This window comes from Dasypus novemcinctus, chromosome 16, assembly GCF_030445035.2.
Source record: "Dasypus novemcinctus isolate mDasNov1 chromosome 16, mDasNov1.1.hap2, whole genome shotgun sequence".
In the NCBI taxonomy this organism is placed as follows: domain Eukaryota; kingdom Metazoa; phylum Chordata; class Mammalia; order Cingulata; family Dasypodidae; genus Dasypus; species Dasypus novemcinctus.
In genome coordinates, this window is record NC_080688.1 from 89,712,636 (window position 1) to 89,736,112 (window position 23,477).

General features: G+C 37.6%; 1 protein-coding gene across 4 annotated transcripts in view; it reads right to left on the reverse strand.

Annotated features, from left to right (window-relative positions):
- NETO1 (neuropilin and tolloid like 1) overlaps positions 1–23,477 on the reverse strand; it is a 145,253-nt gene that overhangs the window by 35,727 nt on the left and 86,049 nt on the right. For all 4 annotated transcript variants that reach the window (XM_071208585.1, XM_058277888.2, XM_071208586.1 and 1 more), the window contains 2 exons: positions 20,612–20,840; positions 1,383–1,496 (listed from right to left, as the gene is read on the reverse strand). In XM_071208585.1, the coding sequence (XP_071064686.1) occupies positions 1,383–1,496; positions 20,612–20,840 (343 nt within the window). The remainder of the gene's footprint in view (positions 1–1,382; positions 1,497–20,611; positions 20,841–23,477) is intronic.

A 23,477-nucleotide genomic window follows, 5' to 3' on the forward strand; every position in this document is an offset into this window, starting at 1 on the left:
TCTCATCCTACAATCATTACTATTAAGACTGCCTTTTTGTTTATCAGTTCTCATCTTCCTCATCTGTTCTTTCTGAAGTAGCAAAGCTAATTAATGTCTTCCTAAAGTTCATGCAGCAGTATGTTAAAATAAAATGAAACAGAACTTAAACAATAATTAAACAATGAGTCTAATCATGGTTTAAGGGTGGAACAACTAAAAATATAGTGTGTTCAGTTGTCTTCTTATTTCCTTGCAATGTAAAGTTAGATTGTTTTCTCTCTGTTGTTTAACTTAAATTATTTTAAAATGGAAACAAAATGAATAGGGAAATGTTTCCAATCTGAATTTGACTTGAATGTGGAAGTGCCTCCTTTTTGAGGTCATTTCTCTAAGTCAGTGTCCAGGGTCCAGTATACTTTGATTTCTGCTTGGGCTCCCAGAGGCTTTGCCATCTGGAGAAGGTGAGACCAGAGCTTTATAAAGGCTCCTAGATGCACATTGTCTTGACTACTGGCTCATGTCAAATATTCTCTCTGTATTTGGGAACAAATTTACATTAGGAGAACAGAGCAGAGGATGACCACACAAAAGTGGTTATCGCCAACACCAGCCATCGAAGTAGCTGATCCTGGACCTGCCTTTCCTATTGCCTGTCTGGACCAGAGCTACCGGGAAATGCTACTCGCTTCTCCTCACAGAAGGCGCTTAATATATAACATTGTTCTTTAAGCGCAAAAGGAGTATTTGCCTATGTCACTCTTGTTGCAAATTAATATTGGATCTTCATTAAAGAGTATACCTGGCACTTCCAGCCGAACGAGCAGGCAGCATTCCTAACCCAGTCAAGGATTCCAGTCTCAAAAACCAAATCTTTGTGTTTGGACCAGACAATGAGGAGTTTGGAAACTGTTTTCATTGGAGAGGAAGAAAAGTGTTTTGGTAGCAAATCTGGAGTTAAGTGGTTTGAAGTACTTGAACACACAAAGGTGCCTTCACTATAATTTATCTTTAGAGTATGTGCACAATGTCCAATAGAACAAACTGGAGTAAACGAGAAACACAGCCATGAATCAAGTGGCGTCAGTTAGGAGAGGAAAGTGCCACACTCCTCTCAATGCTTCAAGGTTCCCGTCCGTGGCTCTTAAGGTGCTTACAAGGAAAATGGCCTTTAGTAAGTTTTCAAGGGTTCAGGAGAGTCTCTTGGGTATTAATGAAGAAACTTCTGGAAACAGCACCAGTACAAAGAAAAGTACTAATCAATCAGAGGACAAATTTAGAGCTCACAAAAGCCACTGTATGATTTGTTTCTAAAATTTCTGGGTGTATACAAACATCGGAATTAACTTCCCTCCCATCTTGCAGGCAGGGAAACTTTGCAAATTTCAAAAACTGATCATTACCTTTACAATGGTTTTCATCCCAAGGATATACACAGTTCTGGAGTCCATTGCAGACCAATGTATTGTTAATACACATGTTACTATGGCAGAAGAAGGTATTGCCTTCACAGGGAGCTAAACACAAGAAGAAAAGGGAAAAACAGTGATAACTGCTGTAGAGTGTTAATTCATTCACATTTCAAATCCAAAAAAAAAAAAAAAAAGATTAGAATGATAATTTGCCATTAAATTGAGATAAATGATCTGACATGAGATTCTCAGGGGTGTTCAGTGATGGTAATTATTTATGTGTGAGTAGCAGAATTGCAATTTCTCTGCAGATGCTCAGTTAAAAAACTGGCACAGGGTGTTTTCCATCATAAAAATGAAACAAATACTAAGAAACATTTTGCATTGAAATTCTGTACATATTAAATTTATACATAAAGACTTAATTGAAATATTGAAGGAATTTTCTGAAGTACTAATGAAGAAGAGTATATATTAAACCAAACCCTATTATATCATTTAAGCATATAAAAAATAATGTCACAGAAATTCAGAACCAGGAGAAAATGAATTCTGAATAACATAAGAAAAAAATCTCTATTATATGCATTCAATATTTAACATATATATGGTGATCAAGTTAGCCTACTTTACATGCATTTCACATATTCAGGTGATTTAAGGCACAATGATCCATGTCTCAAAATCACAATGCACATTTAAGGAACATTTAGGTAAAATAAAGACCCAAGAAGGGATGAATGATAATTAGGAGAGAAAGTGAGACATTAAATATAGCAAGTAAAATGTTAGATGATTTCAATATTAGGAAAATACATTTATTTCATTATTAGAGTAGTAGAATATTTAAAATAATAATAAGTCTCTAGAGTAATACTGAATTATGGATTACAGTTTACAGAGAGTATTTTAAAGTTACCTTTTGTTTCTATCTTTGCAATCATCCCATATATCTCATAAAATGTAATTTTAGTGTTTTTTCTTTCAGGAATACTTCTGCCACCCTTTTAAGAATAGGTATTCTACAAAAACTTACATATAAAACACATAATTTACAGTGGTTAATCTTCAGTAAGCTTTTATTAATGACCAATACTGTCTAAACAAGACATTTATATTATAATGGATTCTTCACAGTACTGCAGGTGTTCTAGAAAGTTACTGTGTTTATTATAGTTGTCATATTAATCAAAATTGTCAGGAAACGCATTGCATAAGGCAGCTTAGTATATGTATAACACTCCTTGAGGAATCCCCAAGAGTGAAAACTAAAACACCCAAATCCTGAAAATTAAAAGAAAGACAAACTTATGGCTAGCCCAAGTAGAAGTGGCCCCTCCTAGCTCAAGATGCCAATCCCCACCTTCCTCCCAAGATCACAGAGTTTCTGTTAGGGTTCGGCTTCAGATCCCCTGGTTCATGAATGAAAAAGCAATTAGTAGTCATTTCAGAAAAAAACAAAACAAAACAACAAATAAAAAGTCCATAATATGTGATCATCTTTTGAAATTAATAATATCCTTCTTAATACTTTATTAGGCTGGTGAGTTGTTAAGCACACTATACAATTTCATAATGTCAAATTTAATGATCAGATGTATTATTGAAAAAATGGCCTTTTTAGTGAGGAACTAAATTTGAATTTCTAAAATCAAACCCTAATGGCTTTTGCAGAACTGATATGGTCTGTTAAGCAAATTATGAGTGTTGTCAAAATGTGTACATAGAGCAAAAATTTTCAGCTAATAAATTAGAATGTGTGCAAAGTGCTTCAGTAAAAATGTAAAGTTCCCTTAACTGTCTAATAAGTTTTACTAGTTTCAAAAGTACAGTTATAGATCAAGTAAAGAACATCTTTAAAAGAACATAAATATTTATTGATCTTTCATAATGATTTAGAAAAATTATGAACTTCAAAGGCAATACACATTGTCATAGTCTCTAAACTTCAGCATCATTTCTTTGGTTTTTATTATTTCTGGGTAAACACATACTCTGCCAATTGACAAGGACTTGTACTTAGAAACTCAGCATACGTTTTTAAAAGCAAGTGTGTTCTACAACCAGCTCCTCTGTTTCTTAAGTTTATCCAGAAGAAACTCAAAGTTTACATATAATAAAGAGGCAGCTAAGGAAACAGTGTTGAAAATCCAGAACCCCTCTCACTTCCTGACTTTAAATCCTATTACTTAGCTACAGTGGGAAAATAGCATGATACCAGCATAAAGATAAACATGGACCAGCGGAACTGAATTGAGAACTCAGAAACAGACCCTCGCATCTACCGTCAAGTGAGATTTTACAACGCTGGGCTATAACAGTCTATTCAGCTAATGGTGCTGGGAGACCTGGATAGCCATACCCAAAAGAAAGAGGTCCCCTCTCTCACACCTTATACAAAAATAAATTCAAAATGGATCAAGGACCTAAATATAAAAGCTACAAACATAAAACTACAAGAAAATGTAGGAAAACATCTTCAAGATCATGTGGTAGGCAGTAGTTTCTTAAACCTTACACCCAAAACATGAGCAAGGAAAGAAAATTAGATAAATGGGACCTCCTCAAATTTAAACACTTTTGTTCCAAAAGACTTTGTCAAGAAAGTAAAAAGATGGCCTACTCAATTGGGAAAATATTTGGAAACCACCTATCAGAAAAGTGTTTGTTATCTGTGTTACATAAAGAGATCATACAATTTAATGATTAATAAAAACAAGCAACCCAATTAAAATATGGGCATAAAACTTGAACAGACATCTCTCCAAAGAGGAAATACAAATGGCCAAAAAAGCATATGAAAAAATGTTCAACACTAGCTATTAGGGAAATGCAGGTCAAAACTACAATGAGATACCATTACTCACCTTAGAGAAATGCCATTAGTAAAAACAAAAACAAAAACAGAAAACTACATGTGCTGGAGAGGATGTGGAGAAAGAGAAGCACTGCTTCACCATTGGTGGGAACATCGCATGGTGCAGCCTCTGTGGAAGATAGTTTGGTGGTAGCTTAGGAAGCTGAGTATAGAACTGCCCTATGATCCAGCAATCCCATTACTAGGAATATATTCAGATGAACTGAAAGCAAGGACATGAATTGAAATTTGCACACCAATATTCACAGCAGCATTATTCACAACTGCTAAAATATGGAGACACTTGTGTCCATCCACTGCTGAACAGATAAACAAAATGTGGTATATACATACAATGGAATACTATTCAGCTGTAAGTCCTCATGGATGAACCTTGACGACATTATGTTGAGTGAATTAAGCCAGACACAAAAGGACAAATATTGTTTGATCTCATTAATATGCACTAAATACGACATGTAAACTCATAGAAGTAAACTCTAGAGTATAGGTTACTAGGAGATAAAGTGTGGGTTGAGAAGGGAAAGCTGATGCTGAATGTATGTAGAAATTTTAATAAGGCTTATTGTAAAAGTGTAGGAAAAAATAAAGTTGATGGTAATACATTATAGTGAGTATAAGTAACACTGCTGATTTTTAAATGTGACTGTACTGAAAAGGATAGTCTGTGGACAGAAATATCAATTGAAAGGAAGCTAGAGGATAATCTAGGGAATGTATAACAGTGATTTCAGTGGTGGATGAAGATTGTGATTAATAGTATCAATATAAGAATGTTCTCTTATATAAAATATATAAAATGTTAGAATATGGTGATACACCAGAAAATAACAACTAATGTAACTTATGGATGATAGTTATGTTGTAATAGTTTTGCTGTGAGGACAAAGAAGATAAATCAATTCTAAGGAACAACAATGGGGAGGTATAATGGGGTATGGGAATTTTTCTTTTGGAGTAACAAAAACATTCTAAAATTGACTGAGGTGAGGATGGCATAACTCCGTGATGAAAATGAGAGCCACTGAGTGTACACTTTGAACGGACTGTACAAAGTATGGGACTGTATAATACATGGAATCCAGTGGTAGAACATGGGCTGTGGTTAGCAGAACAAATATGAGAATGTTTTCTCCTGAATGATAACAAATATACAAGACTAATACAAGGTATTAATAATCTAATGGGTTTGGGGAAAATACATAAAATGTAAGATACATGCTATAGTTAGCAGTAATATTTTGGCGATGTTCTTTCATAGTTTCTAACAAATGTTTCACAACAAGGCAAGGTATTGGTAGTGGGGTGATGTATGGGAGACCTGTATGATGATAGTCATATTTGCTTTGTAAGTCACAACAATTACTATACACTTTTGTTTACATACGCTCACATATGAATGATAATACTTCAATAAAATTTCTTAGAGTCCCATACATAGGCAGAGTTGCCATAATCAGAAAAATATACTTCATTTCTTGAATTGGGCCTTCTGTTTCTATCAGAGTATCAAACACAGTTTCATATGAATGTTAAAAAATTAACATAGGTGCAGCTATTTGCCACTGCAAATGACACGAGGATCCCAACAAGTGCAAACTCACTTCATTGGAAGGTTTATAGATCATCGTCATTTCATTACCTGGATCCAATGCCAAGTGTTTCTTAAAAAAAAAAAAAAAGATTTTTTTTTAAAAAACGCAGAGAAATATTCTAGCCAGCCAAAGATGTTCCGTGTGTAAGCAGACTGCTGCTCTAGGGTTAAGTCATCCTCTTGGTACAGAAAGTGGATATTCTAACACAGCCACACCCCTACAAACGAGCCCCTCGCCGGTCCCTCCTCCCCCATGCACTGCCATGTACCCACTTGCGCGAAGCGTTCTTGCGTGGCAGTGCCATAGACGGTGCGTTGAAAGGGAGAGTCGAGGGGCTTCTCCCAGGACCGTTCAGTCTTGGAGATGCTCGCGAGGGGAGCTGCGCCGGAGGCTGTGCGGCGCTGTGATTCTGCAGGCAGGCGCGGGTTTGGCAGGGAGGAGGCAGTGGCCTACGAACAAGGGCCCTGGGCCTGGCCACAGCTTCACAACCCAGCTCTGCCGCTGTGCAGCTCTTTGCCCATGAGCTGCTAACCTTCACTTACTCAGTTATCCCATCGGTACCCTTGTCACCCATACGGAGGCAGGCACAATAGGCATAAACAGTAGCTGTTTTTTTTTTTTTTTGGAAAGAGAATGACGCAGCAGATGTGGAATGAAAATATCTGGCTTTGAAGTCTGGGTCCACCACCATTTAACTGTGTGATCTTGAGTAAATTTTACATAAGCTTTTTCAGCTTCAGTTCACACCTATAAAATGGGAATAACCTCAACTACCACATAAAATTCTTTTGTGAATTAAATGAGATAAAGCTTTAAAAACCATAATGCAGGTATTTTCATATGGTACGTGCCCAATAGAGGTTAGCACTTTTCCAACTACTGTGATGTTATGAAATAAACAAAAACAAAGAATCCTTGCAATATGAAGGAGGTATGACACAAGAGTTAAATGTTTTAATATTCAATTTCCTAGTTTGTAAAGTAATCATACACAGCTCACAGATCTCTTGTTAACATTATATGAGAATGCAGATTGGAGAGAAGGGAGCATAGCACTTTACATGTGTGGCAGTTGGACATTATTCATGAATTCCAAAAGAGACACTGATCATGTTTGTCAACTGGTCTGTTCCTCTGGGTGTGATATCCTTTGATTGTATTAAATTCAAAGGTTAGTTTGCTTGATTAAATTAAGAGTAGAGCTTTGATTCAGCCACGTCAGTAGGGCATCAAGTCCCTGCTCCCTTGGTGGGTGGACACTCACACAGAAAAAGCCATGGTGGAGGAAGAGAGATAGCATTACAGGCAGGCACCCCGGGAAGAGAGAGGAGTTCCACAGTCTACAGCTGACCTTGTGAAGAGAACAGAGCAGCTGAGCCTGGAAAGAAATGAGCCCCAGGGAGAGACGAGCTTTATGCCAGCCTACAGCTGAGACCGGAAGCTGGGACCATGGAGCCTTAAGAGGAAGGAGGAAGGCTGGACCCTCGCAGACATCGCCCGCCATCTTGATTCAAAATGTGGCAACAGACTTTGGGTGAGAAATTACCCTTTATGGTACCTTAGGTTGGACTCTTTAGGGTCTTGTGACTGTAAGCTTCTACTCCAGCTAAACAGCCTTTATAAAGGCCAACAGAGTTCTGACTAATACAATATGTAATAGTATGCAATAAATACTCTTTAAATAATGACTGCTAGAAATAGAAATGTTTACTCTTTTTATGCAACAAAGAAGAAAATTGTTTTTCTTCAGCTAGTAAAAATTGTTAAATATATAGATCTACCAATTATTATACCCGCGGGTAGTAATGAAGACTTTTAACAACCAGTACCTCCTGGGAATGAGCCGATCAGAATGGACGCTGGCCAATGTGCCGTGCTTGGGCAGTCCACCAGCCCGCAAGGGCCCGCTCCTTAACATCCCAGGTTCAAATCCAGTCTCTCTCTCCATGAAACTTGGAAAAGTATAAAGAAATGTCTTTGTCTCAAAAAATTGGGGGGAGTATTTAATGATTTTAATGGTTGATTAATCCCAAATTCTCACCATAGAATCAAGGCTAGGATGCCAGGGTCAATACAGACCAGCAACTGTAGTAACAATGTTTTCAGAACAAAGGAATATGATACAAAGAAACAGACTTTAAGGTTCTTCACAGTTGGTTTAACCCCAGTTTTCAAAATCCAGTTAAAATGGCTTCAGTGAATATGTCCCTGACTATTTCATTAACAAATACTTTAGAACCTCAAAATTCAGTGCAGCCTTTGCTGTGGAGAAGAAAAAGCATCTGGTAGACCACAAAAGCTACCAAAACTCACACACTAGAAATACATAAACCAAAATATAAGTAATGATTATTTCCAGGATTTCAAGTTCTATGCAGCTTTTATGGAGAAATTTTCCATATGCACATAAAGGTATACCTATCCATATACAACTACATATTCATACTTTTGTCATTGGGGAAAAACTAATAAATTTAATGGAAAAGCAAATGCTTATCCAAAAGTCCTTTCCCTATTTCAAAATTCTGAATGAGTAAAGTAGTAGTTTTCATATAACATCTATAATCTATTATATTTAAAGATACTTAGAGAAAGTATTTCACTGAAGATGGTTTCACTGCTTTCTATTTTTAAACTTCATATATTCCAATTCCCACCAGAAGGAGGCGGGCTTACATCATGTTTCAGTGAAACGGTGTTTCCTTCATGATTAAACCATGAGTGCATCTGGAACAAACAGCAATTTTACCTATTTGTCACTGGTTCTTTAAAGAACTAAATTAATTAGCAGGAGGTGACCAAAAAATTTTGAGCATATTAGAAGTAGCTAAGGAAGGGTCAGCATCTCCAGTACTCAAAATAAAGGCAGGTTTTATGTGGGGGTTTCTTCCATATATCTATATCTATCTATCTATATAATCACATTGATAAATATTTGTTTCAATTCTGTAATTAAATGTTTTTATATTTTATAATTGCTATTTTAATGCTTTAGCCACTAAATCTCTTCATTCTAAATATTAGGGGTATTTTGGAAATCAAGAAATCCACTGAACATTCAAAAATATTATAAGAAAATGAAAATCAGAACTGGCAGATCTCTCTCTGAAACATAGATACTACAAACACCAGTGCTGTATGACTAATAAAACCATTATGAGCAGTCTAGTTCAAAGTAAAAACAAAAAAAGGAAATAGAAGTGCTGTTTGATAATATTCTCCTTCACGAAAACATTACATTGTCTGTGTTTTTAAGTGCAAATGCCTTCCCCCATCCCCACTCCCACCACCTTGTTCTCTCCACACAGGCTCACATTGCCTCCTGCTTCTCTCAAGCAGTTCTTTTAGCTTGACTTTTGTCAAAAACTCACCCCTCTCGGCTGTCCTGTGTGCACAGAGCAACTCCCATGCACACAGAGACACTGTCATACACTCTTTCACACACAAACTCACACTGACACCCACTCTCACACAACTTTACACACACACTCACATGCCCACTCATGCATACCGACACACATGCACACACTCTTACCCACTCACACACACTGCACACTCACGTCTTTGGGTCTTCCACATCTGCCTTTTAAATTCTTTGCTAGGTCCCCTAGCGTGAATTTGGATGGAGATGCTTATAGAAACGAGTGGAAAACAGCAGGAGAGAGCATCAAGTACATTTACATTCTCCTGCTTCATTTCTTGAATTCAACATTTACCAGCCTAGAGGATACTGACTTTTTAAAATTTGTACACCCATGTTCATAGCGACATCATTCACAATTGCCAGAAGATGGGAACAACCCAGGTGTCCGGCACCTGATGAATGGACAATAAAATGTGGTGTAAGCACACGATGGAATACCATTCAGCTCCGGAAGGAATGGAGCCCAGATGCATCGGGGCATGGATGAGCCTCGAGGCCTTCACGCTGCGTGAAATAAGGCATACAGCTGGAGATACTGAGTCAGTAAGGCTTTCTGCTGTCAAGATGCTCTAGGGCAGGGGTTCTGAACCGTTTTTGTTCCATGGACCTCTTGGTCAAGTGGAAACCAAAACCTTACTACGCCCACACTATACTATGTATTATTTAATAAACAGATCACACCGGCTCCAACACGTCCCCACAAGAATAATGGTCTTTTTGAATTTCAATTCAAGCTCACGCACTCCTTGTTAAGAATCCCTGCTCTAGAGTCTATGATGTGCTTTTACAGAGAGATGGAAATAAACCTGAAAATGGTTTAAAATATGCAATGGTGATCCGTTGCATATATATTTAGGTAATGAGTTCATACTGAACAGCAAAGTCGAGCATATCTGAAAGTTTAGTCACTTTTATTCACTGATGATTTCGACCAGTCAGCTGTTTTCCTCCTACGTTCTCAGGCCCCTTTGCGGGGTCTCCTGACCCCTGCGCCGCCATCCCTTCTCCTCTAGCCGCCTTCCCCCATGAGCTCCACTGGCCTCAGCGCCTCCGTCGTCCTGCTGGCTGCTGCGTCCACTCCAGCTCTTGGCCTGAGGCCCCCACTTCCCTTCCATATTCAACCTACTTCCTACTCAACAGCTCCACCTGGAAGGCTGACTTCTCAGAGGGAAGATGGCGGAATGGAAGGGCTTGGCGCAAAGGACTGGTGTCCAGGCTGCTCCTCTCACCGCCCTCCCCATCTTAATTCTGCCCTTTCACAGGCCCTCCTGGAAGTAAAGGGCACCCCAGCCCAAGCTGCTCAGGCTGAGGGCCCGGGCGCTGGCAGTTCAGTAGGTTGTGTCCACCCCACCCTGGCCCCAGGCTGTCCTACCATCTCAAGGCCACGAGGCAGCCCTGTCCTCCAATGTCCTCTCCTGCCAGCCTTCCAGGTCACTGCAGCCAGGTTACCTTGCTCCTTTTAGAGTGTAACTCACCAGGCTTACAACACTCCAAAACCCTTCCAATAAACAGATTAAATCCCAAATGCCTAGGGTCCCTCAACCACAGTAACCCACAGTAAGGCATCTCAAAGCCCCCTGCTTGCCCCCAATCTTTACCCAGCAGCTCCTGAGCCCACGTCGTCCACCGGAGACTCTGTTCCCCCCAATCTTCCCCCACCATGTCACCCCCTTTTATTTTTGAGCCCACCCTGTTCACTTATTTTCCCCAATGCTTAAGCATCATTTGCTTCCCTATTAGAATGCAAGGCAAAGCATTTTTTGTTGTTCACCACTTTATTGCTGGGGCTTGGTACACTTGTTACTTTGTAGGTGCTCAGTAAATACTTGTTGACAGATGAGATAGCAAAACGAAAATTCTTTAGGTGGTACAATAAATATTAAATGCCATATTCTTGCTCAATTCTTACAATGCTTTTAATTTCTAAGGACTAACAAGACTTTTCTTAATGAATTTGAAGGAATAAAACAATAACTAAAACATCAGCGATACCAATTAACAGTAAGCAGCTTAGAACAGATACACAGAGGCTTCAAACCTGGATTCACAAGAGCATAGCTTGCTGCTTATTCTTATTTTTTTAATGTTGTATTCTAATTACATACACAGGGAATGAGAAAAAAAGTTGCAAAATATGTTTGGCCATCAGAAATGCACCCCAAACAAGTTTCTTTCCAAAATGAAAGGAAAGAGTTGACCTTGCTACCATATCTTAAACTTAAACTGGCCTTTAGGCTATGCAAATAGAAGAAATGACATTTTATTTGAAAAAAGATTGACCAAATTTGAGGCCTCAAATAGATTCATGCATCTTTTCATCTTCTGCTTTAGCATCATTTTTTTTTGAAAACTCAATATTTGCTTCCAAAATGCTCTGTTCCAATGTGCTTACCTTATTATTAAAATATCTAATATTATTGGGTAAGATATAGCTTAATCTCTTTCTCATATGAGAAATTCTGTTCACAAATTTCAGTTTAACCCAACCCACATTTATTAGATTTCATCCCAATTATTCTGCTAAAATGTCATGTTCTTGCTGTTCCAAAGGACCTCAGGTAAAGAAAAGAGAACTATGCTTATATGAAAATTATATTCCACAGCTAGATTTTCTTTCTTCACATAGGGCACGATCCACATCATGGTTTGTCCATTCTTTTCTTATTCCAATAAATTAGAACACATTTTTATACTATTATTATGTCTGCTTTGGGCCTTCGCATGATTTATTCATTGTGTGCAATTAGCCATGTCAGTTACAAATAGAAGGATATTAAAATTTCTTTGGGATCTGCTCTCTGATTATTATTAGGCCCAGGGTACGTGGCCCAGGGTTTGTTTCGTGGCTGATGCATACATGTCTGTATTAGATAGTTACAGACACATCTTTCTCGTATTGATTTCATTGTTAAACATGACGAGTTGAACAGTAAACAAAGATAAAAGCCAAGCTTCAAAGGGCCACCAGAACATCATGCTGTGATTCTCTTAGTTCAAATGCTAATGATTCAGAATAATAATTTTCTGTCTCCATTGAACAAACATGTCCTATCATAAACTAGGATAACTCTAAACTCAGAATCAGCGAGCTCAATATGCATTATCCTGAAGAACCCACCAGGAATTACAAGGAATTTGCTGTCCATATTTTTGTTCCCCTGAACACTTGAAGGCCTACACTGCAGAAAGGACAACGTCACCTAAATATTTCAATAACAATTCTGCAGCATTATATATGCAATTCAATGAGAAAATGTAAAATCAAAATTTTTTTTTACCAAACTGAGTGTTCTATTCTGAAAAACACTTGAGGAATTTGGGTATTTAAACTCCATACACAATATTAAATACTCAATATTAATACTCAAAATTTAAATTTACTTTAAATTCCAGTTATTCCATCAACATGTGTATCTAAATGCATAAAACTTGTTCAACGATGTGTGTTGAGTGACCAAGTCGATAATGAAAGTCCATCAGAAATTCCCTTCAGGGAAGCGGACTTGGTCCAGTGGTTAGGGCGTCCGTCTACCACATGGGAGGTCCACGGTTCAAGCCCCGGGCCTCCTTGACCCGTGTGGAGCTGGCCCATGAGCAGTGCTGATGCGCGCAAGGAGTGCCGTGCCACGCAGGGGTGCCCCCCGCGTACGGGAGCCCCACGCACAAGAAGTGCGCCCCGTTAAGGAGAGCCGCCCATTGCGAAAGAAAGTTCAGCCTGCCTAGGAATGGCGCCGCACACACAGAGAGCTGACGCAGCAAGATGACACAGCAAAAAGAAAAAAACACAGATTCCCGTGCCGCTGACAACAACAGAAGCGGACAAAGAAGACGACACAGCAAATAGACACAGAACAGACAACTGGGGTGTGGGGGTGAAGGGGAGAGAAATAAATAAATAAATCTTTAAAAAAAAATTCACTTCATATAATAAAACAATCTTTTGACATTGTTTTTTTTATGGTATATTTGGATTCAAACAAATCTTTAAAAAGAAAGAAAGGAGGAAATGAAAGGAGGGAGGAAGGAAAGAGAGAAGACATAGTCCCTGACAGATTGTTTCTTTACATCATTCCTTCGCTCAAATTGTTTCTTTACATCATTCCTTCGCTCAGTGGCCTCATTATATTTGAAACTAAGAAACGCCTGACTGTCAGAATTTCAGAAGTTGTTTTCCCACTCACTGACACAGTACTAGCCATCATCATCTGGCCACTTGTTTTGCTCCAGACACATGTGTGAAAACTACAGCTGTCTTGTAATCTTTCCCCACTGTCTGGAATGGAACTGAGCCTTAGTAGGGTTTAAAAACTTAGTCCAGGCATTACAGTTAAGAAGGTGGCAGAATCACCTGACTGGCACCCAGCACATGCTAGTGCACATTTTGTTACTCATTTCAGATTCTTTTAATAGCAAAAAATAATTTTTCCAAGTGGTTGATTTCCAATTTTGTTACCTAAAAATGTTCAACTTTAATTTATAAGTTCCAAACATACATATACTTGCCAATTATACATAAAATTGCAAATGTTGGGCTTAATCTTTTCAAAGCACACTAACTTATAATGGTGAGCCATAAGAATCTATATCAGTAAGATGTCAATTTTCATTCCAGCCCATTTTATAAGTACATATAACTCTAGTACATAAAACTCTAGTACATAAAATTCTCTTTCCTTGGTGAAATATGTAGTATTATATCTTTTGATTTTAGCATTTACTAAACTTGCAAATGCTTTTGGTCTTGCTTGTTCTAGAAGGAAAATTAAATATTATTGAAGAAAAATTGAGTTAAAATTTTTTTTGCCTCTTTCATTCTTTAAAATAAAAAAGTCTAAAATTTTAAATTAGGTTAATTTCTTTTCCTATTTTTAACAAACTATATAAAGTCATCTCTCTTTGAAGTCTGAAAGGAGTCAGAAAGGATTAAAGCGAGCTGATTTTTATCAACATTTTCTGATGCACATTCTTAGAGCATTACTGAACCTAGTGCTTTTCTACATTAATGATGAAAATTAAAATCTACAAAGTGTTTTTTCCCTTTAGGATATATAAAATGTAAATGTATTGAGATGATATGACTTTTTGTATGTATTTCAATATTAGGAATTTTCAACAACCAGACAGATGCTAATTCTGTAAACAACAGGCAGGTGGTAGGTCATAGCATGTTCCAGAACAGGAAAAGATAATAAAATTAAACAGTGAGGTAATAATCAATCACTGTGGCAGAAGGGCAAAGATCCAACTAACATAAAAAATGCTGGAGGAAAAATAAAACACTCTAAGAAGAGCATTGGGCTTTTTAGTTAAAATGTTTCAGTAGGTAATTTACTGAAGTAGAGGAGGAAGTGTGTGGTGGGAGTGTGGAAGAAAACACTAGATATAAATGAACAGTTTCTGAAAGTGAGTCACACCCTTGAATTGAATCTGAATGTGTGTGGTAGTGCCTTAGGCGGAGCAAACATTTTATTCATCCTTGTGCCATCAGTGCCTAAGTGCTAAAGTGTTTACTGAAGGGACAATCGAATGAAGAAAGGATCAAAAGAAGTTCTTGCTCATTAGATAAATAATACACTAGCAGCTGGTCAACTCTTAGGGTCAAGCTGTGTTGGAGAGATTTGTAAACTTTTGCTTATAATTATATTGTGTTGCATTTCCTGAACTGCCAAATTTAGGAATAAGAATAGTAATACATTAAGATGGACATTTGGGTCATACAGTGCATTAAAAACCACATTTCACTGCAATGGGCACACACCGTCATCTCATATTGCTGAGCAAAAATTACCACAAAGCTAGTCACTTGAAACAACCCACATTTTTTATCTCACAGTTCTGTGGGCCAGAAGTCAGAGTAGGATCAAGTGGTGTGCTCCTTTGGGTCTAAAAAGGCTAAAAGGAGGGCTGGGGGCTCTTCTGGAGCAGGGGGTCCTCCTCCAAGCTCCTTCAGATGGTTGGAGGAATTCCGTCCTTGGGGTTGGGGCCAGAGCTCCCACTTTCTCACTGAGGAGGTGTTCTCACCTCCTCAAGGCCACCTGCCTTTCTCTCCCTGACATGGCAGTTGGCTGCTTAGGATCTTTCTACCTTCTTTCTTTAGACCAGGGGTTCTTCACACGGGGTCTGTGAGCCTGAATTCCAATTCAAAGCAACGGTATTCTTGTGGGGACGTGTTGGAGTGGGTGTGATGTACTGATGAATATTAAATAATATACAGCATGGTGTGGATTTAGTAAGGGGTCCGTGGTCTTCTCCTGACTGGCAAAGGGGTCCGTGGAACTAAAAAGGTTAAGAAGCCCTGCTCGAGACTTTTTTCCAAAAGGCCCATCTGATTAGGTCAAACCTACCCAGGCTAATCTCTCTTTAGATTAACTCAAAGCCAATTTATTAGGGACCTCAATTCCATCTGCAAAATCCCTTTTCCACATTGTGAATCACAATCATCCAGGGATAGATTGTCATATTCACAGATTCTCCCTTCCCTGAGGGGTGGGGTTTATAGAAAGGTGTAACCAGGCGGCAGGAATATTGAAGTGATTTCAGAATTCTGTGGGTCTCAGCCCACCTGCTGACCCCCAGTGCTTATCACCTCTCAAATGCAAAAGACATTCAAGTCCCCTAGCAGGTCATGCTATTTCAGCATCAACTCAAATTCCAAATCTCATCTTCACAATCATGTAAATCTGGTGCAGCTGAGGCTCCAGGGTAGAAGCCTTCAAGAAGTCTGAAGTACAGCCCCTGAGGACAATTCTTGCCCATGTGGCCCAGGAAACTGAAGAGACAAGTTATCCTCCCCCAACACTCCCGACATGCAGTGGTGGGGAAGACAGAGGATCACAGTTACAGACATTCAAGTTCCAGAAGGAGGAGAATGGGAAGTAAAGAGTCAAAGGTGGATCGGGGTGTCTGGGGGCACGGATGGGTATGTGGAGGTCTCTGCATGGACTTTGGATTCTTTTTGTAACTGCTCTGTACATTGGAAACTATTTCAAAATAAAAAAGTTAAATTATACCAACTATAATCATTTTTATGAATTTCAATAGCGGAGTCATCATGATCAACAAAAACATTTTTTTATGACTGTAAAACTGCTGATTAATTACTGGAGGTTTCATAGAATGCCCGTGTTTAATATTATTCAGAGATTACAATTCTTGTTCATGCATTGGCATTTCCAAATTTTGTATTTTTCCAACATTGTCCAATATCTTAGTATAGGAAAGTATATTCTTCCAGTTCCTCATATTCCACCACAACGTAGTAATTCCTTTAATCAAGGACCTTATAGAACATGATTAACGTGGGAAAAGCTGTATGATCATAGGCCATCTGCCACAGAGTCACTAGAACAGCACACAGCATACGTTCAATGACCCAGGTAGGAATCATCTCATGGGTGGACTGTTTATCTCAAACTGGATTTCTTTTTCTTTACTCACCGGTAAGTTTCCAAGCTGGTTCTCCTTCATACTTGCTACTTTGTGATCCCAAAGAGCAAATTAGTTACAATGGCAAATAAATTTTACTATTTGTCTTATAATACATTTCAGTGTTAAATAAATCATCTTTCTTAGAGAATACAAGCCAAAAGTAGGACTTAAAATGATTTTTTTCTTCTCTTTTGGATTGCTCATGCATATGGCCTTCTCCAGTGGGCAAATTGTCTAGGAGGAGCCTGAGTGTTTTAAGTAATTCAAATGCATAATACCATGGAGAGTATTAAACCTGCTAAACCCTAATAAAGTAAAGAGTGCCCCTTTGGTGATAATACTGAGTTTTAGTCTTGTCCCTAGGTTTCAAAATTGCTCTCTAGGATAATGTCTGAGCTCTATCCTTCTGAAAAAAAAAAAAAAATTGAGCAGCAGCTAGCAGCAGTGTAATACCATTCATCAGCGCAGCAATTGGAGAAGAGTTAGAAAGTGAGTAGAGGCAGGAATATGATATTTGCTGGAGCAATTAAGGGAGAAAGCATTTCTTAAGCCTCAGTTAAAGGTAAATACTTCCCCTTTTCAATGATCTTAGAATTGACCCATTACTAATATTAGAGTCGTTTTCATTGCAAATGTTGGCATTTAATGCAGGCTTTATAAAGTGCTTCTAAGGTGCATGCAAAACCTAAAAATCTGGTGAACTCCTGTATACCCTCATCCTTTCCCTTTTCCATAATTTACTCAGATACAATTATAAAAATAGGATGATTTGCAAGCATATTCATGTTTGCATCCATTAATCCCAAGATTTTAGTCTATCCCAGAATAGGGAGCCCCTCGTTATAATTTTACTTTAGCCTTGTACTTGTAGCTTTGTGAAAATAACTGTAAGACACAAGCATAATATGTAGGCATATATGCAGTTGATGGGGACAGAAGAATCAAAGTTCAGTTTGTAAAGCACTTAATGCTGGCATAGATGAGCAAAACAAAAGTGATGGCTATTTTCATCATCATCATCATCACCACCACCACCACCATCACCACCATCATCATCATTGTCGTCATCATCAGTCAGGAAATGGGTGCATTTGTCTATTCCCTCCAAAGAGGCAAAGTTCTAAATAAGAGAATTCATGAGATTACGAATCTGGCTTTAAATTCTTGCCTCAGTTCGGTCAAACAAATTATTATGGGATTGGGTGTGTGCATGGAACGTGAGTTCACTTTTTTCAGCTTTGTTTTTCATATTCAAATTCAGAAAGTGTAAGATGGTCTCTAAAATGTTCTCCAAGCCCTAAAAGTATCCTATGAGAAAATTCCAACAGACATTGGAATATTACTAAACATATTCCAAGCATTTATTAACATTTCACTGAGATACTATTTATGAAAATGGAGGAGGTAAGAAAATATAAAGGTAGTTTCCCAGTTAAGATGATGCTGATCACTGATTTACCCTCAACCTTTATTCTAGCCTACATACACGTCATTCTTGTTTGTACACCTGTCAATAATAATTGAAAAAACAATGCAAAATCTTCTCTAAGCTGCTAATATTGAATAAAATGACACCATCTGGGAAACATGGAACTCCCTCTAATCTACTGGGTAAATAGTTTCCTTGTTTTCTCATTAAGGATGCTTAAAGTAAGTGTGAACCACAGTGTTCCAAGCAGCAACTTTGGTTAAAATTCACTTGTTTTGAAAGTTCTCTCTCATCGGGAATACCTAGATTTCAATTCTTAGCAAATGCAGGAAAAACATTATGACCAAACTACAAAGGTAACATGACAGAGAGGATACAGAGGTTTAAACTGAAATTTATGAATTTAGATTGTCGTCGAGAATGCAGAGGCACACTCATCACGCCGATAAGACTACTTCTTCCACTGTGCAGAAACATGAAGGCTAAATTGCTCTTTCTCCTAACATAAGGAAAATACCCTGTTTCTTCTGAATTACAAACACTCAGAGACTTCCAGAGATCATTCGAGCACATGTGATGAAACTTTTTTAGCTCAAACAAATAGATGTATTTCTAATGCCATATACATGGCATGATATAATTCATCATTTCTTGTATAGGCATATTTTAAAGATCCATAGAACTTAAACAATCTTAGAGTTGAACGGGACCATAGACATTAGCCATGTTATGCCTAATCCAATATAGATGTTTCCTCTACAACATTCATGCCAGAAGATAACCCACTTTCAAGGTGAATCACCTTTCTATCCAGAGTCCATGTCCTCCATAGGCATCCACTCCATTTTTGTATATCACAATACCTATACCGCACTAAAATGCTTTCTTACAATTTTCAAACATTCACCTTTTCTTTCAGACCTTAATCTGATATTACCAGCATAAACTGAAGCAATTATCACATTTTGAACAAAAAAATTATCTCTAAGATGAACACCTCTTCTTTGTCCTGTTCTCATGATTCCAGATGCTTCTGCATCCTCATTAGTCTCTTCCAATTGATTACTCTCTTCCTCATTGATAATACCCAGAAAAGAATAGACTATGCCATTTGCAGTTTGACCAGTACAGCTTTCCATGAGACTAATATCTTCTTTGAGCTGTTTACCACACTTTCTTTAAGAAAGGCTAATGGTGCATAAGATATTTTTGTTGGTTGTAAAAAAGAAGTATTGGCTCCTACTGCCTTTGGAGGAAATAAAACGAGAGTGATTCCTAAGAGTCAGGTTCTTCTACACTCTCGTTGCATGGTTAAGTTTTGAAATATAATAATTTTTTCATTTCTTCCTATTACATTCTATGGTATAGTTTTGGTGAAAGCTGCAGATTTTTATGATACTTATCATTTTTATGATAGCTAAACCTATTTGTGGGCCACTGGTTTAATCACCTACTGAAATGAAAGTGTTGAGAGCAGCACGCCATTTAAATCTGACATAAACCTGGTAAACATATTTAAGACATTGGATGGTGGTAGAACAATTTAGAGAAATTGAGTGGTATTCAGTAATTTTTATGCCACAGAATTCTCCAACTGGGTAATCAGAGAGGAATTTAAAGCCCCAAATAGTTATTTCTTACATAAAATTATTGACTTAATGCATTTAAAATTTACTGATTTAAAAAAACATTGGTTGCCATGCCCCTGACAATAACAGAAATCCCTGACATTTCAAAGTATTTTTTGTCTTTTCTATCAAACAAAAAGTGTACAGTTTCAAAATGTAAGTTTTTGATTCTATAAAGCTGAATTTCTCAGGTTTTTTCTTATGTGCATAAATTTGTAAAACATGAAATAATCAAGGTTTCTAAAGAATTCTCCAAATATACATATATGACTCATTTTTTATCAGAGCATAATTCACCAAAATTGCTTTGCTTTGGACTTATCACCCACAGTGCCACTGTAAGAATTCTCTGAAACTTTGCTGTTTACTGTCTTCCCAAGTAATCCTCTTTACCCACTTTACTTGAAACGCTGCAGTCAGTCTTATTTGAAATAAAGCGGATTGCAAGAGAAGCTTACTAAAGAGAATCTACCAAATATTTTTACGCAGGTTTTTAAGATTTAAACTCAAACTTCATCAAAAGCCACCACATCAGCTCCACATTCTTCCTAAGAGCTAAACCAAAGACAAACAAAATTCATCATTTCCCAGGCAAATTGCATGAACTGTCTTGAGCAAGACTGTGAGACATCTGTCGAAATAAGTAATCATAATGTAATTTGTAACTGCCTTGTGTCACAGATCAAAAAGGAAGGAAAGGCCAATCAGTGATTTTAACAACTTATTAAAGGACATCCTGCCGTGCTCAAACTGCATGAAGAACATGCCAGTAACAGCCTCTGAGGCTTGCATCAGATCCGTATTTGAAGGACAAGCAATCAAGTGCAGAGAGCCTTACGTTCTTGGAAGGATGTGAAGAGCATCTGAAATCGGCTGTTTCGACTGCCCTCATCTGCCCACATGCGGATCACCCCCAGGCCCGTGCGCAGCATCACGTCGTTGGCCACCGTGCTACAGAATTTAGCTTTCAAATCCTCCACCGAGCTGCTCCCGTCGTACACAGCCACAAAATTCCTTTTGCATTCATTTGAATTCTGCATCTCGTAGTCCAAGAAGCGTAAGTAGATCTGTAAAACAATAAAAGTAAAATAATTTCCCCATCAAAGTGCAAAAGTGGTTCCTGAAGTACCAGCTCTTCCTTTCTCTTGTTAAGGCTCACAAGGGAGTCTTGATTGCAATCAATCTTATTATTTTTGCCCGTGAGAGGTAGGAAATAATGACATGCAAGTAAGGGCAAACAGGTTTATTTATTTGTTTATTTTTAGTGTCATCATCCTTTCTTTCTCTAATATACTATTTCCCTTAGCTAAGTTGTTTTTTTTTATTTATTTTTTTTACCAAATGAGCCTTATATCTATTCACAACTTATTTGGAATCAGTTATTAGTTTTCACACTTATGCACTGTTTTTTGATCAACACAAATATGTTTCACATATTTCTGACACATTTCTGCTACATGTCCATGGCTTTCATTTACTTCCAAAAAAATTATGGAAATAATCTGCATTATTACCAAAAGAAAACAAAAATGGTGTCTAAAGGACAGCCTCTGATTTCATTCTGGTTGCTACTACACTGCTCCATTTTCAAGGTAGGGTATATTAAAGGAAAAGTAAAGTGCATCAACGAGCATTTCTACACTAACATACAATCAGGTCATTTAGCTATGTCCTCATAAAGGGAAATCTAACTAGGTTACATGTAAAGAACATAAGGTATTGTGCTACTTACCACATACATTATTTTTTTAAGCTCCCAGCAACTTCAAAGTAGCTCATTTTGTTATCCTATTCAGTTTAGGAAACTCGGACTTACACGGTATAAACTGCTAACTAGCCGTGGGGTCCCAGACTCCCTGGGAGATCACATTTCCATAATGGAACCTTCCATCAGGCATAGTGTTTACAATCAATAGACATTTGGGGGAGTGTACCAATGAGCATCCAAAATCAGATATAATTAATTCAACCAAAGATAACTCTGTAAAGAAGGTGTATGTCCATTCATCAACATCTGTGGCTTCTTTCTTTGTTCCAGGCACCATGCAAGGAACTGAGGATACAATGGTGAACAAAATGCAAGGAGAACCAGTGCTGAAAATGAATACATAGCACAGAGATGGCATGTCAAACTGTGAGAAGCAATACTACATTAAAACAGAAAAATTACTATGAAAGGTGTATCTAGAATGGTTCTGGAAAAGAAGACATTCTACATACAGATACTTCCTAAGTGTCTGCATTTTTGTTTTAAACCCCAATGCCTACAAGCTATAATCTCTTAAACTCATTTATAATAATATAACACAGATATAAACTAGAGACATGCATTCAATTTAAAACTCATCTATCATCACTCTACCTGCATATTTCTTATTTATTTCATAAATTGCCCCAGATTCAATGTCTACCCTAGAATTTAAAAGATTCATTATTTCAATTAAGAAAAAAGAAAAAAAAACCTTCAAGTTCTTATTGAATTGGGCACCAATTCTTGTCATTTTTTACCCCCACTGGCACTTCTGTGATATTTCAAGTGTTTCCCAACTGGTCTGGATATTTCTAAGCTACTAACTCTCCATCGATCCCCACAGCCCAATTCAGCCAAAGTTTTATTTCTAAGAAACAAATCTAATCATATCCCTTTAGCTAAAATCTTTAACCAGCTTCCAAGAGGTTGTAATAAAAATGTTAAAAACGTTAAGCTAGAAAACTTCCCTTCTTCTTATATCCCGACATTGTGTACTCATTTTTTAAAAAAATACTATCCATTTTGCACATGACATTAGTTCTCCACAAAACAACCAACTTCCATTTCCTGCAACTTCTTTATGTCTTGCAAGATCTAGTTCAATTGTTACAGACTCACTGAAGAATTTCCACTGTTCCCATTCCCAGACATTGTAGAACTATTCTCTACATCCTCTGTGACAAATTATGATTCTGAATATCTTTTAAGCTTTGGTTATAGGTAATATGTTCCTTCTACTAAACTGTTTTCTCCTGTAAATCTAGGGCAGTAGCATTCGTTTTCATATTCTAAGCATTTAGCAGTGTTTTTCACATCATAAGCACTCCATAAAAGTTTGCAAACTGTGTACTTGTGAATGAATAACTGATTAGAAAGTCTGTATTTTGTGACTTCATTTGTTCAGCATACTCATCAAGTATTGGACATCGATATGCCAGACCTTTTAAATGCTACAAATAATAATAATTACACATGATGACTGACATTACTGGCAATGGGAAATAATATGCACCAATCCTCAAACCAAGGTATATGTAACATAGATTGAAATTATGGCACTTTAAGAAGACATCTGAAAATCTTAAACTTTCCAAAGTTTTATTAAGTAGTGTATTTTTATTCATATTCTAACTACTATGCAATAAATTCAACAAAGTTTATTAGCTCTCGAAAGAATTTGAAATTACAATTATAAGTACATATAGTTACCAAAAGAGAAAACACTAAAACACTGATTAAGAGTCAGTTGGCCCTACTTTGGAGTTTGTGTTGCTGAATGTGATGGAGTTGGACTCAGATATGACCTTTCTACACATGCCTCTTCTGTTGCTTTTACTGGACCTGTGGTTGGCTCTGGGGTTGGTGTGTACTCAGGAGACCTGAATCTCTGGACTGTCCATGTGACAGCCAGGCCCTGAGCCTCAGCAGACTTGAGGATCCTACCCTCTGGTTT